The sequence below is a fragment of the Myotis myotis genome, unplaced genomic scaffold, assembly GCF_014108235.1.
Source record: "Myotis myotis isolate mMyoMyo1 unplaced genomic scaffold, mMyoMyo1.p scaffold_m19_p_4, whole genome shotgun sequence".
Taxonomy (NCBI): Eukaryota; Metazoa; Chordata; class Mammalia; order Chiroptera; family Vespertilionidae; genus Myotis; species Myotis myotis.
In genome coordinates this window covers 7240830-7260683 of record NW_023416346.1, presented here as the reverse complement: position 1 = coordinate 7260683, position 19854 = coordinate 7240830, and the positions used below count along the sequence as shown (strand labels likewise).

The 19854-nt window shown below is 40.1% G+C and overlaps 1 protein-coding gene across 1 annotated transcript in view; it reads right to left on the bottom strand.

Moving 5' to 3' along the window:
• Nucleotides 1-419: 419 nt before the first annotated feature.
• Nucleotides 420-19854, bottom strand: part of CCNB3 (cyclin B3) — a 71873-nt gene continuing 52438 nt past the window's right edge. The window contains exons 10-14 of the mRNA XM_036305827.1: nt 8749-8886; nt 5136-5291; nt 4130-4279; nt 903-1036; nt 420-681 (exon numbers count right to left, since the gene is read on the bottom strand). Of these exons, the coding sequence (XP_036161720.1) occupies nt 609-681; nt 903-1036; nt 4130-4279; nt 5136-5291; nt 8749-8886 (651 nt within the window). The 3' untranslated portion in view covers nt 420-608. The remainder of the gene's footprint in view (nt 682-902; nt 1037-4129; nt 4280-5135; nt 5292-8748; nt 8887-19854) is intronic.

Here is a 19854-nt window from a genome sequence, read left to right as displayed (position 1 = left end):
TTTACTAGACAGAGGGGGTGGAATCCTTGGGCTATGCAATAGTATATAGAGAACAGACTGACAGCTGTCAGAGGGAAGCGGGTTGGGGACTGGGTAAGAAAGGTGAAGGGATTAAGCAAAGGAAATAAAGAAACTCATGGACACAGACAACAGTATGGTGTTTGCCAAATGGGGGGATGGGGAGAGGTAGAAAAGGGTAAATGGGGGATAAATGGTGATGGAAGGAGACTTGACTTGGTGTGGTAAACACACAACACAATATACAGATGATGTATTGTAGAATTGTATACCTGAAACCTATAGAATTTTATTAACCAATATTGCCCTAATAAATTCAATTCAATTTTTTATTTTTTTTTTACATAAAAAAGGGAAGGTGAGCCATTTTAGCAACAAATATTAATTTTTTATTATATTTCTAAATAAATACTACAATACTTTTTTCTCTTACATAAAAAAACTTAAACACTTAAACATTTATAACATTCAGTTTTGGAAAAGACAAACAGGGTAAAAATGAAGAAAAGTGATCAAAAAAAATTTTTCAAAGACAGAATAAATATAGCCTGGTTTATATGCTGCCAGAGTTCTAGGCCCTCATTTCAGAATTAGCGGGAGTGCAAAATTTCCTCCAGCTTCAACTTGTCCAAGGGGGGGATTTTGGTGACTTCATAAAAGTTCCTGCAAAAGGAAGAGACATCTGCTCAGTATAAAATAGCCAAAGCAAGCAGGCTTCATGGAATAAGTGGGAGATAGGGCCCTTGGTTCCCTATCTTGCTTTAACCCTGGAGCAGAAAGTAAGGTAAAAAGTACCTCAATCTTTCTTTTTCCTTAGGCAAGGATAGTCTGGGCCTCCCCATGACTGAGCACAAACCCAACCTCATCTGGAGCTTGGTACTTACGGGTGAGAATACTTGAAACACACAGTCTTGAGCCTATCATTGCAAGGATACAAAGTCAGCAGCGTGTTAAGTTTTTTGACCAAGAGGTAAAGATCAGAGATCACGAAGTCAAAGTAATAATTCAGGAAATGAGTCTGAAAGAAGCAACATAAACAGTGACTTTTATGACAGGAAGCAGACCCTTCCTCTGTGTCTACTATCCCAAATCCAAACTTCCTATCCATGGTATAGAAAGGGAAGAGAGTGAAAGACTCATACGTCATAGACACTGACCAATTATTACAGGAGAATAGGTTCCAGCCACAAACTAGTGGTATGGCTATATTCATATGTACCAGTTGGATATTAGCCCTGGCCATAGATATTCAGGTATGCTGAAATCCACTACCAAAAAAATCCAAGGAACATGACTGACTTTGTAATTTACTCACTTTCAGATCAAGAACCAATGGACAGGCAAACCTCAGAACAAACTTGAGGTCCCAACTCAACAGCCAACAGAAACTTAAGGCTGTTCCTTGTCTCTGGATCTACCAGCTATCATTCCATGCATTCATTTTCTCATTCAATTTGAAGGATGCCTACTATGTGGCAGAAGCAATATAGCAACGTATTTAAGAGCAAATGTTCTGGAGGCAAACTACTGGGGTTCAAAATCTATTTTAACTAATAGTCTGGCCTTAAATTGGTTATTTAACCTCTTGGTGCCTCATTTTACCAATGGGGATCATTATAGTAATTACATTGCATGATTAAATGAGTTAATATATACAAAGCACATGTAACAGTCTAGCATATAGTAAGTGCCTAAATAATGCTACCTAGGATTAATATTAGACAGGCATGCACAGAAAGAATTACAAAATGTGTGGAAAGTGCTATGATGGAAGTGAACATAGGGCGCTGGAGGCAAAGGGCAACAAGACCCATGAACTCTGGCTAGGAGAGTAACAGAAAGCTTCATAGAGGAGGGGACATCTATAATGAGTGTTGAAAGTCAAGTAGGAGCTCCACAGGTAGAGAAAGGAAGATTTATTCTATAATACAGTGATTTTCTAAAAATATCTTAAATTAGCCCGGCTGGCATGTCTCAGTGGTTGAGCCTCAACCTGTGAACCGGGGGGGTCATGGTTCAATTCCCAGTTGGGGCACATGCCTGGGTTGAGGGCTTGATCCCCAGTGTGGGACATGCTGGAGGCAGCTTATCAATGATTCTCTCTCTCATCATTGATGTTTCTATCTATCCCTTTCCCTTCCTCTCTGAAAGTAATAAAAAAAATTTTTAAAAAATAAAAGTATCTTAAATTATTTCCCCAAACCCCCTTTTAAAAAATATCTTACCTGGAAGCCCAAACATCTTACCTGGAATTGGAGGCAAAGGCTAAGAAGCCCACTAATTTGAATCCCCTTATCTTTATATGGCCCCGGAGACACTTCTACAAGAATCCCAGGGCTCTACTGAATACTGTTTGAAAACCACTGCCACAGGCAAAGGGCAGTCATTAGCATGCGGAACAGGGGAGTAACATGTGGTAACACATTATATTTAGTGTGTTAAATAAGATTAGTGGCCCCATTGTCACTGCACCAGTTCAGGCCCAAAAGCTTCACCTTGACTATTACAAAAGCTGACTTGCCAGTGTTGCCACTCTTACACTATCACCTGGTAAACCTTCTATACTGCTCTACCAGTACTATTTCCAAAACACACAAACAGGAACACCCCTGCCTCAAAAACTTCCAGTACCTTAGTATAAAATGGATCTCTCAACATGATATCAAAGGTCTTTTAAAATCTGAACATATCCTACCATTCTGGTCTCATCTCTTACCATTCCCTAATTCATAAAGCCTTTGCTCTATCCACAGGAAATGCATTATTCTGCTCCCTATACATTACACCCTTTAATTGTTGCCTTCACGTCTTTTCAATTATTGTTCACTCTACCTAGAATGTCTCCTCTCACGGGTTCCTTTCAAGAGCCAATTCAAAAGTCAACTTCTTTGTGAAACCTTTCTTACCTATAGAAGCAGGATATATAGCATAGAGGATTGTGGAATCCAGACTACCAGGATTCAGATCGGGGTTGACATTTAGCTGATACTCACTGATACAAGCATGCCATGTGTTTAAACATTGAAAATATTTCTATACTGGTTGGCAAGAAATTTGTTGCCCTGAGCCACTCAATTGCCCCTCTCAAGTACCTACCAGATTTACCAAGGATCCATGGGTCAGAGCCTGGCTCGGAATGGGGCCTCTAGGACCATGGCTCCAGAGCTATGGCCACACCCATTCTGATTATGCAGTACTGGTTGTATACCACTCCTAGTTCTGCCTCTCCCTAGCAAAACATGGGAATGTATTTCTTATCTATAAAATAGGGATAATACTGATCTTGTGGGGTTACTGTAAAGATTAAATGAGTTCATACAAAGTGCTCAGATCACCAAGCACTCAACTTATATAAACACAACTGTTTATAGAGTTCTTTCTCAGTACACAGAAGCTTTCCCATCAGTAGTGGCTCTGGGATTTCTAAGTTGGAGGGGCTCAGGGATGATTGGGAAGAGCATGCACATTTGTTAGCATACTCTTTCTATTTGGATTGTATGTTACATATCAGTAAAAATTCATAGTTCTCTGAAGTTGATATTCATAATTTTTCATAAAATTTAGAAAGCATCAAACATGAGTTTTATTTCTATTAGGGAAGGAGGTTCTGGGGCCTTCCTCTTTAGAAAATAACAACACTATAGTATACCTGTAAGTCCCCTATTACACATGGACAGTTACTTTCACTACTCTGTTCTCTGGGTCAGTGCTTCAAATTCCATTCTAACAAGCTCCCTCAGGGGGTAACCTTGCTGAAGGGACTACAAGGGGCAGAAGTGAAATGGGGTCAGGTAGGAAGTGGGCCCAACCCAGCCCTGCTGCAACCAGAATAATTTCACATTAGTTTGTTTTGTGATATCGGGCTTTCAGATAAGCTTTCCTTGGAACAAAGCATACTGTGACTAAGAAAAATGGTACCAAATACTTCACAACAATTGCTATAGAAACACTTTAGGCAGCCAGGACCCTAATGTTGAGGTGTCAAAGAATTCATAACTGTGGGTATATGGCAGTTTTGGCACTAAATGTCCCACAGCCTTAATTTACACCTTCCTTCTCAGCCAACCCTGTGCTTCTGAATCCCAACCCCATGCCCCTAGCCAGTGTTTACCAAGTATCCAAGCTTCGTCATGTGGAGGGCCAAAAGAAAGGAAGCAGCAGCTAGATTGGAACCCTTTTCCTGGATGAAGTCATATTCATGCAGGGTCAACTCACAGATGAATCGAGATAAGACCACTGTTCTAATGTTGACATGAATATTCTAAAGAGAGCAAAAAGACCATTTCAGCAAGCAATGTAGAAAACCAGAACTAAGCAGAAGACCCCCTTCACCTACTCTCTCCAGTTATCTCACCTCAGGCCTAATTGGCTCTCTGCCTGAACAATGTACTTCTCCTACCATCATGGTTCACACCAAGGCACTCTACCCTTGAAAGCACAGAATCTTAAGCAGGGGGAAGGGAGGCAATTCTGAAATCAGCATTAGAATTCACTACCTTCATGGTTTGTAACCAAATTACCAAATGTATTTGTGGTACCTTTTCATCTACTCTTTATGTACAAGTCATCGTTTGAAGGGCCAAAGCTTTCCAACTATAACTTTGCAGCTGGTTCTACCCTAGGATGTGTTCCATGCTCCATAATAACTCTCTCCCCTTTCTTGTTTGTATCTTTTTTTTATTATAGCCTATTACACATTACAGAGAGAGAGAGAGAGAGAGAGAGAGAGAGAGAGAGAGAGAGAGAGAGAGAGAGAAGGTACACTTGTAGAATTCAATGAATAATTATGAAGTGACCTCCCCTGTAACCAATATTCAGGTGAAGAAAGAGAACTTTGCAGCATCTCCCCCAAAGTTCTTGTGTCCTTTCCTCATAAAACAATTTTATCTCCTTCCCCTACTCTGCCCTCACCTCAAAACTTTACAGGCATACTATACAAACCTCCAATTTTCTTCCTCCTACACTTCATAAAGATTGCTAATCTAGGAGAGTCAGATTGAAGAAGAAATTTCTCTGTCCCCAATTGTCTCTTTCCCTTTACCTACCACTCAAGCAGTCACTCTTGGTATGGAAGAGACAAACCTAGCAAGAAGGGGGATATGCCTTCTCTCTCTTACCATAGAAAATATGCGCAGAAAATGATAGGCGACAGGAATGTTGATTTCAAATTTGAGGGTACTCAAAATGCTGATTTCCATGGCAACCATCTCATGTCGCTGAAAACCCTCTCTACGGGACTGCAGGAATCGATCCAACTTAGGTGGGCCGGTCTCCTACAGGTGGAGAGAAGAGACAGTCACACCAGGCCAAGACAGCCCACTTGGAGATGAAAAGCAGAGGGGAAGGGGTTGAAGGATAGCAGGTAATAACATTTCCTGGAATAAACCTTTAGGTTAGCTCTGAGAGCCAGCTTCTGGTTGATTTGAGTGGCCCATCTGAAACACAAAATCAGAAATACAGGAGAGATCTGCTTCAAAACTGCACCACTAGAAAAAGGATAGGGCCTCTGGGGATGTATTCTTACAGTGTTGGAAGCACATAATAGGGCACAAGGGCTGGGATCAGTGGTCTCTCTTTTAATGGGTGAGAGCCAGGAATGGGAAATCTAAGGCCTACTCTGGGGGAAGGGAAGAAGAGGCCACAAAAAGGGGAGTTAGAGATGGAAGGTAAGTCCTCACTATGTGTCCTAGTCTAAGGAATAAATAAGGATGTTTGGGAAGGGGCACCACTGGAGTAACAGGCAGTGAGAGAGAGGCAGGCACAGAGGGAGCCTAAGCTGAGACTGAAGACTACAGGGGGTGGGGGGATGTGCATGGGGGTCAGACTGGGGGGATCCAGGCCAGCCCAAGGGTGAGAAGAACCCTATCTGGGAGTACCTTCCCACGCCCCACCCTCTGCAGACTGAACCTTGATTATGGGGAGAGGACTGGAGGCAGAAAGACCACTGAATTTTCTCTCTAGAACAGCCGTTCTCAACCTGTGGGTCAATACATATATAATTACATATTGTTTTTGTGATGAATCACTATGCTTTAATTATGTTCAATTTGTAACAATGAAATTGGGGGTCACCACAACATGAGGAACTGTATTAACGGGTCACGGCATTAGGAAGGTTGAGAACCACTGCTCTAGAAGCATCCACCTGCCTACCCCAGCCTTTAATTCAAACTTTTCTCTGTCTCTCTAGTTTCAGATCACAAACTGGATTAACCCTCTGGTTTTTCAGACAGGAAATTGGGGCCCAGAGAGAAGAAATAACTTGCTCAAGTTCACAAAGCAACCTAGTGGTTAAGACCAGGGCAAGACACTCTCTTCCATTTCTCTACTCACCACTGGTTCCTTTCTTCTCTTCTCATACCATCTCCACACCTCCCCTTGCAAAAGTCTTTCTGTACTTATAAATCCTGTGAGGGGAAGACCTCCTTCAACAACAACAAAAAACTTAGTGGGGGGCCCTTTGTCCTGGCAAACAAAAGAGACATGCTCCTGGTTCCAAGGTTTGCTGAGAACAGCCCCCTCTCACTCTCTTCCTCCCTCCTGCTGTCTAGGGACCCACACTGCTTTTTGAAAAATTTGTTTTTTATTGATTTCAGAGAGGAAGGGGAAGAGAGAGAGAGAGAGAGAGAGAGAGAGAGAGAGAGAGAGAGAGAGAGAGAGATATCAATGATGAGAGAGAACCATTGATGGGCTGCCTCCCACAGGAACCCAGGACCTTTTAGTCTGCAGGCCAACGATGCTCTATCCATTGAGCCAAACGGGCCAGGGCCCCAGCTGCTTTTTTAAGGGGGCATCGCTGGGGTAACAGGCAGTGGGAGAGAGGCCAGCATTTTTACTCAAGCCATAAAAATGGCCCTAGGTGGGGAAAGGGAAAGGGGGAAGAGAGGAGGAGGTGGGACAAGGGAAAGAGCCAGGGAAATTGTAAGCTAGCAGTGGAGGAAATGAGCCAGAAAGGAAAGCAGTAAGGGAGGGCATGAGAGAAGAGGAGGGGAGAGAGGGAGAAAGGGGAAAATGAGACTAGGGAGCAAAGGAGGAAAGGATAATGGAAGGGAGCAAGTAAGAGTGAGTCGGGGAGAATTAGCAAGGAAGCAAGAAAGAGAGGAAGCTATTGGAGAAGGAGCAGAGAGGAAGCATGGAGGAGGGGGAGCAAGGGAACCAGAGAGTAGGTGGATAGGGAAGGAAATGAGCCAGAGAGGGAAACAATGAAGCAGAGAACAAGGGAGGGGGAAGAGAGAGAGGAAGCAAGAAAAGAAGGAGACTAGGGAGTGAGGGTGGTAGGTAGGGAAGGAAGGAAGGAAGGAGCAAGAGAGGAGAGGAGAGAACAAATTAGCAAAAAAAAGGGTGGAGGAAGTAGGGTAGGGGGAAGCCAAGGAGAGGGTAGGAGCAAGGCACAAGGGAAGTAAGGTGGGGGAGGTAGGGACAAGTTAAGGGAGAGGAGAGAGGATGAGATAGAGCAGAGAGAGTTTGCAAGAGAAGGGGAGGAGAGGGGGAGGAGAGGAGGAGGAAGGGAGGAGGATGGAATAGGACCTGGGGAAGGAAGGGTGTGAGGGTAGGAAAGTGGCAGGGAGGGAGACAGAGGAATGAGGGTTACAAAGGTGGGAGGAAGGGAAGGAGGAAGGGAACCAGTGAATTAAGGACGGGTGGAGTAGGGAGTGGAACAAGGAAGTAAGTGAACAGGTAAGGGAGTGAGAAAGAGAGGGAGCCAGAAAGGAAAGGAAAAAGCCAGAGGGAGGAGCCAGTATGGATTGAGTGAATACACAAAGTAGGGACGGTAAAATCGAGGGATGGATTAAGAGAAGACTGGAGAAAGATTGTTAGAAAGTGAGGACATAGTGAAGTTAGGGCTTAAGTGATAGAGCACAGAAGTGAGATGAGGGCAAGGACAGCAAGAGAGGGAGGGAGAGAAGGAGGGAAGTAAAGAGCAAAAAAGAGAGGGTTGGAGTTTGGGAGGGAGGTACTGAAGGACTAGGTAGGAAGTGAGTGAGCAAAGGAGGAAGGAAGGCAGGAAGTGAACTAGAGATAGAGCTGTAGAGGGAGGGAGCTGGCAGAGGAACACAAAAATAAACACAGTTCTAAACCTCTTTGAACTCAGTAAAAGTAGCTACTATCTTTCTGCTCCTAAACCCTAAGGTTTCATACAACTAGCCTATCTGAAGGAAAAATGGGAATTGTACGAGATCATTTAAAATCTAAAGAAGAGGAAAGAATCAGAGAAATTATAATTTCCTTTATAATTATGATTATAAAGGAAAGCGCAGCTACTTGCTTTTATACTACCACTTCAAAAATAACTATTTCACTTAGACTCACTACCAGGCCATTTTCTCTTAAATGTCTCCAGCACCCAGGTTTGGAAATTCTTTCTTATATATACAATTCAAGACTCCACTTGAAAGAGATGGAGTTGGTGGTGGGAAGACGAAAAGGGGGGTGGGGCGCAGAGAATCTAACAACCCATTAAATAGGCACACACCCACATATGTATATATTAGAGAAAATGGAAGAATCTTGTTGATTCCAGAAAACAAATACACCACCACTGCCACCTAAAACCAGCTTCGCTGCTGGGGAAGATAGATTAAAAAATTAGTAAGAAATATTATTTTCATACAGACATAGGTACAAATATATATACACATACACATATACACACATATATAGACATGTGGATACATATGACTTGGATAGAAATCTGATTGATTAGTTCTCTCCAGGTCCTATGGACTCAACCTCAAGTTTTGCTGCAATCAGAAAAGCAGTGGCACCAAGGAGTTGCAGATTCTCTTCCTTGCATTTTTTCTTCATAAGGTAGTGATCCACCAGCTTCACTGCCAAGTAGAGAGACTCATGATTCAGATTACAGTTAACCTGGAGGAATACATAAACAGGGAAAAAATCTGCATATTGTCCAGCTCCAAAATCATATTCACATAAATCTAACTACCTGGTCTGTGGCATTGAGCACAGTAGAGCTACCAGACCTGGCCAGCTGAGATTCAACTATGAATATGGGAACTAGTTCAGGTAGGTGCCTGACTATATATATATATCTCCTGTGACTCTGAGAACGCTGGCATTATCTATCCCTAACTTTGGGTAGGTAACCAGTCTTGTAAGTCAGAGAGAGGTTCTGCCTTCTCTAGGAACACCCTGAGTGAACAGACCTCTCTCCTTGATCTCCAAATACATACTTGATATTCTTGCGTTCCCTATTTGCTACCACCTTGTACAGTGAATTCCCAGAAGAAATCATGTTTATTTAGCTCTGAAACAGAGACTTGTTTTATTTATTAGTTTATTCATCCATTATTACCTATTAGATGTATAGATTGGGAGCAAGTACCAATAGCACCATTTGGAAGTGAGCTGAGGGGCTGAAGAAGCCAGAATGAAATTAAAGAATTAATCTCCCTTCTTTTATTTATCCTGCCCTCACCAATTCCAAAAAACCATCTCCTATAAAAGTAGTCCCAGAGTTAGTGTTCGCATCTATATAGCATCTTTATAAAAATTAGAAAAAAGGTAACTTCTTTGGGTGAATTCAGCCCTGAAGGCATACATCTTATCAAGTAGATAATACCTTTATATGAATTAGCAAAAGGTACCCCTGCCTCAGGGCATAGCAGCCCCACAGCCAGAATGCACAGCTTGGCAAACAAGAATATAGCTGGATTCCATTGTCTGCTTTTGCCTTCACTAAAGGCAACGTATAGCCACAATTTGCAGTGTACACAGGGGTCCTACTCAACCCTCCATGATGCTTCTTCCTCACAATCCCTTGGGGTCTTAGAGTTTGAAAACAATAAGATCTATATTTGTCCAACAGCTCAACCAATGCCTGAACCCTCTTTTTAATGTCTCTACCAAGTAGTTGTTCAGTTCCTGCCATAAAACCTCCAAATACAGCCCAATCTCTCCTCTCCTTGAATAGTTTTAACAGAAAAATCTTCCTTATATTGAGTAAAAAAAAATCCTCCCTGTAAGTTTCACTTACTTCATTGGGATTCCTTTTATTTAGGCTACTCTTATTGACTAGAGCAGGGGTGGGCAAACTTTTTGACTCGAGGGCCACAATGGGTTCTTAAACTGGACCAGAGGGCCGGAACAAAAGCATGGATGGAGTGTTTATGTGAACTAATATAAATTCAAAGTAAACATCATTAAATAAAAGAGTACGGTCTTTTTTTTTTTTAGTTTTATTCATTTCAAACGGCCGGATCCGGCCCGCATGCCATAGTTTGCCCACGGCTGGACTAGAGCCTAGTTGACTACAAAGTAGGTCAATAAGAAGCTTTGGAGAAGTGGATGTATATTAGCATACATGAATGATTATTAGAAGATGGTTGCATACATTGATTCAGCAATAGATATATTAAGCTTTTAAATAACTGAAATACCAAAAAGCTGTTCCTATTGTTCCTAGGATATGGCCTTGGATATTCTCAGAAATTGCCTTCGTTTTCTATTACTGCTGTAATAAATTATTACACACTTAGTGGCTGAAAATAACACAAATCCATTATCTTACAGATCTGGAGTTCAGAAGGTCAAAATAGTACTCACTGGGTTAAAAAAAATCAAGGTGTTAGCAGGGCTACGTTTTTTTCTAGAGGGTCTAAATGAAGAATCCTTTGTCTACCTTCTAAAGGATTCCTGCACTCCTTGGTTTGGGGTCCCTTCCATCTTCAAAGCCAGCAATGGCCAGCTGAGTCTTACTCACACTACATCATTTTCTGACTTCCTCTTCCACAATTAAGGACTCTTGTAATTACATTGGGCCCACTTGGATAATCAAGGGTAATCACCATCTTAAATTCAGTTGATTACAATCGTAATTCCATAGTCTACTTAATTTCCCTTTGTGAGTATGCAAAACACAAAGTTTATTCTTACATTATTATTTATTAATTATTGTATTATTTTCCATATGAACAACTGTAAACCTATTTTTGGCCACTCCTGTATTCACAGAAGATGTGGACATTTTATTCTGTCTACTACATTTTCCAAAGAAATGTCATTAAGAAAGGAAAGAGGAGAATTCATGCGGATGAAGGTTAATGATTTCTTTAAATATCAAGAAATTGAGGTCAATTACAAAAAAAGAAGAAAGTAGAAATGGAAATCAGCAATTCTCTGAGAATGATGCCTCTGTGAACAAATGACAAAGTCAGTGCTTGTGTAGCCTCCTGCCAGTACTTCACATAGGCACTTGGCCACCCATGCAGCAGGTTGTTATCAAATGGAAACACCTAAAAGTGTGGGTAATACCTGAATGAATGGTTGAAAATTGGAGTTAATAAATATTTAAATCAGCAGCTGTCAGTTATAGCAATCCTTCTTCCTTGAATGTAAGACATTCTAACATAATTCTTCTAACATAATTCTACCACTTGGGACTACCCAAAATAAGCTAATCCTTCTTGTGACAGCCCTTCAACTAGGGCAGGGGTGGGCAAACTTTTTGACTCGAGGGCCACAATGGGTTCTTAAACTGGACCGGAGGGCCGGAACAAAAGCATGGATGGAGTGTTTGTGTGAACTAATATAAATTCAAAGTCAACATCATTACATAAACGGGTACGGTCTTTTTTTTTTTTTTTTTAGTTGTATTCATTTCAAACGGGCCGCATCCGGCCCGCGTGCCATAGTTTGCCCACGGCTGATCTAGGGGGACATCTGTGATAATGTCAACAATAAAAAATAAATTAAAAAAAACAGTTATTATGTCTCATATAAATCTCCATTCTAGACCAAATAACGACTTCACATGATACGGTTTTCTGTTCCCTCAGCATCAGGCTCCAAATGAAGACCCTAACTTTGTGCCAATTAGAGAAGAGTGGCAGTGCTCTGGGAAATTTCAAACAGCTACAACAAATGTAGATAAGAAACCTTTCAGCACAGTAGCCAGGTTCTCTTCCTTGTACTGACTTTGGCTAGCACACCCTTTCAATTCTTCATAAAGACTATTCTCCTTATCTGGAGATGGGTACGAAGAAAGAAAAGGGAAGTGATAAATAAAACTATAGAAAATATAAAGACTAATCTTAGTCTTGAACTAGAAGACAAATCTGACAAAATTCATCTTTTTAAAAAAATAATTCTTTATTGTTGAAAGTATTACATAGGCCCCCATCTTTCCCCCATTGACCCCCTCCAGCCCGCCCCCTCCTGACCCCCAGGCCTTCAGTACCCTATTGTCTGTGTCCATGGGTTATGCATATATGCATACAAGGTCTTTGGTTGATTACCTACAACCCACCTACCCTCTTTCGCCTTTCCTCTGAGATTAGGCACTCTGTTCCATGCTTCCATCTGACAAAATTCATCTTAAATTCCAAAAGTAAAAGATCATTTTCCACAGTGATGAATAAACAGAGAAAATCAACCAGATATATGAAAAAGGACAAGTAATTTTTCAAGGAGAAATGTTCTGAAGAATTAGAACAAATGTCTACTTATGAAACCATTTTATTCCACAAAACTGAAATAAACTTTTTTTTTAATTAAATCTTTATTGTTCAGATTATTACATTTGTTCCTCTTTTTTTCCCTCCCATAACTCCCCTCCTCCCAGTTCCCACCCCACCCTCCGCCCTCACTCCCCACCCACTGTCCTCATCCATAGGTGCACAATTTTTGTCCAGTCTCTTCCCGCATCTCCCACACCCCTTTCCCCCCCAGGAATAGTCAGTCCATTCCCTTTCTATGTCCCTGATTCTATTGTAATCAACAGTTCATTCTGTTCATCAGATTATTTATTCACTTGATTCTTAGATTCACTTGTTGATAGATGCATATTTGTTGTTCATAATTTGTATCTTTACCTTTTTCTTCCTCTTCCTCTTCTTAAAGGATACCTTTCAGCATTTCATATAATCCTGGTTTGGTGGTGATGAACTCCTTTAGCTTTTCCTTATCTGTGAAGCTCTTTATCTGACCTTCAATTCTGAATGATAGCTTTGCTGGATAAAGTAATCTTGGTTGTAGGTTCTTGGTATTCATCACTTTGAATATTTCTTGCCACTCCCTTCTGGCCTGCAAAGTTTCTGTTGAGAAATCAGCTGACAGCCGTATGGGTATTCCCTTGTAGGTAACTGAGTTTCTTTCTCTTGCTGTTTTTAAGATTCTCTCTTTATCTTTTGCTCTTGGCATTTTAATGATGATGTGTCTTGGTGTGGTCCTCTTTGGATTCCTTTTGTTTGGGGTTCTCCGCGCTTCTTGGACCTGTAAGTCCATTTCTTTCACCAGGTGGGGGAAGTTTTCTGTCATTATTTCTTCAAATAGGTTTTCAATATCTTGCTCTCTCTCATCTTCTGGCACCCCTATAATTCTGATGTTGGTACGCTTGAAGCTGTCCCAGAGGCTCCTTACACTATCCTCGCATTTTTGGATTCTTTTTTCATTTTGCTTTTCCGGTTGGGTGTTTTTTGCTTCCTCGCATTTCAAATCATTGACTTGATTCTTGCGCTCCTCTGGTCTGCTGTCGGGAGTCTGTATAATATTCGTTATTTCAGTCCGTGTATGCTTAATTTCTAGTTGGTTCCCCAATATAAGATCGAGGGTCATATTAGTTTTCTTGTAGATCTCATTAAGTTTATCGGCGGCTTCTAAACAGTTCTTGAGAGACCTTAAAAGTGTGGTTCTGAACTCTATATCTTCCATTGACAATTTTGTCCTGTTTCTTTGTCTCCGCATTTTGTTATGCTTCCTTGGTGCACCCCCTAGTGGTCTTTGTTCGCAGTCTTATAGTTAAATCTTGATTGTTGTAGCTAATTCCAGGGAGGGTTTGACCTCCAGGCCAAGTGGCTATGAGAATCAGCTGTGTCAGCAGTGAGAGAACTTCTGTCCTCTAGGGAGGTGCTAATCTGGCATTTGCCTGAGGCTATCCGGCAAATGCCTGTGTGCAGGGCTTGAGCGGGGCGGGTCGCACAGGATCAACAGGGTGGGCCGGAGAGAGCAGTTATGGCGGCTCTCAGTCCTGTCCCGAGGGGCTCTGCCTCTCTGAGTCCCAGCACCCGCTGCAAAGCTCAGAGAGAAAGCTGCACTCGCTCTGACCGAAGCCAGACAGTCCCACTTCTCCCGTTTGAGTCTGGGTCTCTAAAGACTCGCCCGGATCTGGAGCTCAGAGTCTGCCACTCCCTCCCGATTGAAAACGCCAACCGCGCCCTCCGCCGCCAGCCCGCTCTGCGCACTCCGCACCTCAGAATTTGACTTCAGCACTGCGCCTCCTCTGAGTGTCCGTATGCGTTTCTCTTTCCTCCTAGTTGTAGGACTTCCACTCAGCCAGCGTTCCTGTGGTTCTGGGTGATGTCCCTTACGTTTTTTGGTTTCACTTTTGAAGTAGTTGTTCAGAGCAGCAAACTCCGGCGTTAACCTATGCCGCTATCTTGGTTCTCCGAAATAAACTTTTAAAAATTACACTCTCAACAAGATCTGAGAGGATATTGAATCCAGGAAAAGAGAACACTGGGATCCAGAATGTCTAGTTTCTGGTGAAAAAGCAATTACTTAATTTAAAAATGTAATAAAGGCAGTGAACAGTATATTCATAATCATGACAACAAACAGATAAATGATTTCAAAGGAATTCTCCCAGAACTGAGAGGTAATGAGTGAAAACTTGAGACACAAAGAGAATAGATTCTGGAGACACTCACTCACACTCATATACACACCATCAAAATGAGAGAAAAGGCAGAAGAGAAATAATAACAGATAATGTCTCTGAGCCATAGAAAGACTGAACCTTTAGATTGAATGAACCAACAAAATTAAGTAAAATAGGTCTACATCTAGAAAATGAAAAAATAATTATTTATATGGAAGGTAATGTATTAAACAATAATCTGGATCTAAAAGCCTAAAATTTTTGACTAACAATAAAAGAAGAAATAAACTAAAAATATATGATCACTTCTTTCATGAGGGGCAATTAATAGATCAGACACACCAAAGGGGTTAAATAACTAAATAATGTCTATATCCACATAATAGAATATTATACAGCAGTTTAAAAGGTAGATCTATATTTAAAAGGAAAGATTATTAGGACTCATTCTTAAGAGAAAAGAGCAAGTTGCAGTGCAATATGTACAGCATGACTTATTCATATAAGAAAAATACCATAAAACCCACTCATTAAAGAGTTGTATTTTATATGTGCATATATGCATGTATGTGGATGCATCCTTTTATTACTCATATAATTTAAGACTTTAAAGAAAGGATAGTCAAATATTAATAAAAATGATAAGACATGACATGCAAAAAGAGATCTGAAAGGATATACTCTAAACTATAGTTGTTACTTCTGAGGAATAAGAATAGAGGAAAGAAGTTGTTGACTTTATATACACACATATATACAAATATGTATATGAATACATGCATACATACTGTAAACATGTTCATTTTGTAGTTTGTTTTTTTTAAAGTATATTGAGCAGAGAAGTTAAGGTGAAATGGAGGGGGTGAAGAATTGCCAGAAGAAATTAACTGAACAACAATGGTTGTGGGTGGTCCCCACACTGTTATAAGACTTTTTGATAAGTTAAGCAGAAGACAATAAATTAGCATATAAATTATATAAGAACTAGTGGCGCCCTAACCGGTTTGGCTTGGTGGATATAGGGTCGGCCTGCAGACTCAAGGGTCCCGAGTTCGATTCCGGTCAAGGGCATGTACCGTGGTTGCGGGCATATCCCCAGTAGGGGGTGTGCAGGAGGCAGCTGATCGATGTTTCCCTCTCATTGAGGTTTCTAACTCTCTATCCCTCTCCTTTCCTCTCTGTAAAAAATCAATAAAATATATATATTTTTTAAAATTTTTAAAAAAAGAACTAGTGGCCCGTTGCACGAAGATTTGTGCAACAGGCCTTCCTTCCCCTGGCAGCCAGCACCGGTTTTCCTCTGGAACCCAGGACACAGGCCTTTGGTCCCGCCACAGCAGCAAGACTTGGCTTCTCTGCTCTGGTTGCTCACAGCCCCCCCCCCCTTTTTTTTTCCAGCTCCTCGAGCAGAAGCCAGGGCTGGCTGGAAGCCTGGGTCACCCCTGGTGACCCAGGCCCCCAGCCCCTCCTTGAGCAGAGCCCAGGGCGGGCTGGAAGCCTGGGCTGCCCCCAGAAACCCAGACCCCCAGCCACTCCTTGAGTGGAGTCCAGGGCCGGAGGGAAGCTTGGCTTCCTCTGTCTCTGGGACCAACCCACGCCTCCTGCTCGCTCCAGCTCCATGGCCACTGCCATCTTCAGTCGTTTTCAGTCTTCACTCCACGCCTGCGTATGCAAATTAACCGCCATCTTTGTTGGGTTAATTTGCATAGTCACTCTGATTGGCTGGTGGGCATAGCAGTGACACCAATTTGCATGTTTCTCTTTTATTAGTATAGATTATTAAGCCAAAATTAATTGATATAATGATCTTTGTACCTATAGAGAATACATATTTTCTTCAAACATTAGTGATAAACCTCATTAACTTAAGAAAAGCAAAATTCATCATTCAGATCACATTCTTAAAACACAATGCAATAAATCTAAAAATTGGTAATAAAAATATAAACCAAACAAGCCAATGAAAAACAAAGCATTTGGGGGGAAAAGGTAAGCACTATTTCTTTAAGAAAAAAAACAAAACCGGAGTCAAAGAGGAAGTAAAAATTGCAATTACAGTTTATTGAGAAAAAACAAGATAGCTACAACACTGTCTGTCAAAACTAATGAGGTGTAGTCAGAACTGTTACTTAGAAGAAAATGTACAGTTTTGGAGCTTTTATTATGAAGTCAGAAATAATTAAAATAGACTATGCCTTCATTTCAGAAAGCTAGAGGAAAACAAAATAAATTTAAATAAAATATAAAGATGAAAATAGATGTTAATGAATTTTCTTTTTAATTTATTGATTTGAGAGAGACAGTAAGGGAGACAGAGACATACATAGATTTGCTGTTCCACTTATTTACGCACTTATTGGTTGATTCTTGTATGTGCCCTGAATGGGGATTGAACCCAAAACCTTGGCCTATCGGGATGACACTCTAACCAACTGAGCTATGCGGCCAAGGCTGAAATTTTTATTTTTATGTTTTTGAATTTTATATCTTACTTATTTATTTAAATTAAATCTTTATTGTTGAAAGTATTACATATATCCCCCTTTCTCCCCCATTGACCCTTTCTAGTTTGCCCCTGTCCCCTGTCCCAGGCCTTCACCACCCTATTCAGGGCCAAAATTTTTTTAAAGAAAAAGATATACATTTATCCATGAGATGGTTCTTTTTTAAAAATATATTTTTATTGATTTCAGAGAGGAAGGGAGAGGGAGAGAGTGATAGAAACACCAATGATGAGAGAGAATCATTGATTGGCTGCCTCCTGAGTGCCCCCCACTGGGGATCAAGCCCACAACCCAGGCATGTGCCCTTGACTGGTATCGAACCCGGGACCCTTCAGTCCACAGGCCAATGCTCTATCCACTGAGCCAAACCAGCCAGGGCTATGAGCTGGTTCTTTGACCACAGAACTGAACAAAACTTTTATGAGGAAAAAAGAGTGTACATGCAACATTTTGAATGAGAAAAATAATTACAAAGGATAATAACAGAATACCATATACAATCTATGATAGTAACTGTGAAACTATCGATTAAATGAATGATTTTAAAGGGAAATATAAACTACAAAAATGACTCAAGATTAGGAATAAAACCTTAGTAGGCCAATAACCATCAATGTTATTAGAAAATGTTATCAAAAAATGACACACACAAATAGCATCATGTATCAATGGGCTCATGGGTAAGCTCTTCTAGAAAAATAAACTTAGTAGTGTAGAAAAATTTCCCTAATTATATTAATAAGATAGAGCAATCCTTGTGCTAAACTTAATAAAAAATAGTACCCTCTACCACACTTATAAAGGAATCTTATTTGTGAATATAGAAGCAAAAATTCTAAATAAAAATATGAGCACATCAAATCCAAGAGCAACCTAAATAAACTGTGACTAAGTTCAGAAAAGTAGATGAATATGAAATAAATTTTAAAAATCAACTGCTTTTCCCATACACTAGCAATAAATTTAAAAATTAAAGGAAAAAGGTATCACTCATAACAATAAAAAAACTTCCCCAGTACCCAAGAAAATAAAAACTTTTTAAGTCAATGAGACCAATATGAAGAGAATCTTTAAAATTTTAAAATTGTAAAATAACTGGTAACTAAACAAACACAACCTAACTGGCTTGGAAAGTTCAAGATTGTCAAATCTGTGAATTCTCCCTGAATTAATCCCAATGGACTATTTTTGAAGAGCTGAAAAAATTATTCTGTAGCTCATCTTGAAGAATTAAATGTGTAAGAGCCATAAATATACTGTAAAATATAAGTAAAGGGGCAGTAAATGTCTTTCAAAGCTGTAACAACAAAAACAGCATACTACTGATGTTAGACTAGACAAACATAAACAAACCCACCTACATCTGATTAAAGATGTCATTTCAAACCAGTGCATGATTAAAACAAATAAATGGTATTAGAATAACTAGATAATCATTGGAGTGAGGTGTATAGATGCTGATATCAAACCAAAATAAATTCCAGGTAAAGATGTAAATGTGAACACGAAGCTATAAATGTTCTATTAAAAAATTCAAAGAAATCATAATTTACTAGTAATTACCACTAGAGAAGACTTTCCTAAGCAAGAAAGAAATTTAAAACCTTGAAGGAAAGAATAGACCTGACTACTTAAATGCCAATGCTCCTATACATAAACCTAAATTAACATATTAAAATTTTTCAGTTGGCAGATGGCAAAAAAATATAACACCCTATCCTATGTTGGTAAGATTATGAGAAAACAATCACTTTCATTGAGTACTGGTAAAAGCACAAACAGGCATGACTCTTCTGAAGGACAGCTGCCTAATATGTACAAAAATTTGTAATGTGCATTGTTTTGATCTAATACTTCTATTCCTAGTAAATTATTCCAGAAAAATAATAGTACAGTTATGAACAATGCAAGTGTATGCATGTTCACTACAGGGATATTTCTAAGAGAAAATTTTGGAAATAAACTAAATGTCTAATAGGAGGTTGGGTAAATAATGAAAGTTGAAGAACAGAATACTATACAGTCAACAAAACGAATGCAGAAATATGTCAATTTTACTAGAAGATGTTCACAATTACATGAACATTGTTACAGGAGAAAAAATGCAAGTCACAAAACACTATAAAGAGGACATAACAATCCTAAATGTGTATGTTCCTAACAACAGATTTTCAAAATACACAAAGCAAAAAATGACAAAACTGAAAAGAGAAATAGTAAAGTTCACAATTATAGTTGAAAAATTCAGTACTTCTCTTTTAGTAACATAATTAGTACACAGAAAATCAGCAAAGATAATGCATAAATTAATAACAACATCAATCAACTGGATCCAACTGACGTAGAACACTCCATCCAACAGCTCATGGATTATTCCCAAAGGCAGACCATATTCTGGGTAATAAACCTTTTAAAATTGTTAATGAATTAAAATCATACATAGTGTTTTCTTTTACCATAATGGAGTTAAGATAGAAATAGATAGCCGAAACCGGTTTGGCTCAGTGGATAGAGTGTCAGCTTGAGGACTGAAGGGTCCCAGGTTCGATTCCGGTCAAGGGCATGTACCTGGGTTGCGGGCACATCCCCAGTAGGAGATGTGCAGGAGGCAGCTGATCGATGTTTCTCTCTCATCGATGTTTCTAACTCTCTATCTCTCTCCTCTCTGTAAAAAAGCAATAAAATATATTAAAACAAACAAACAAAAGAAATAGATAA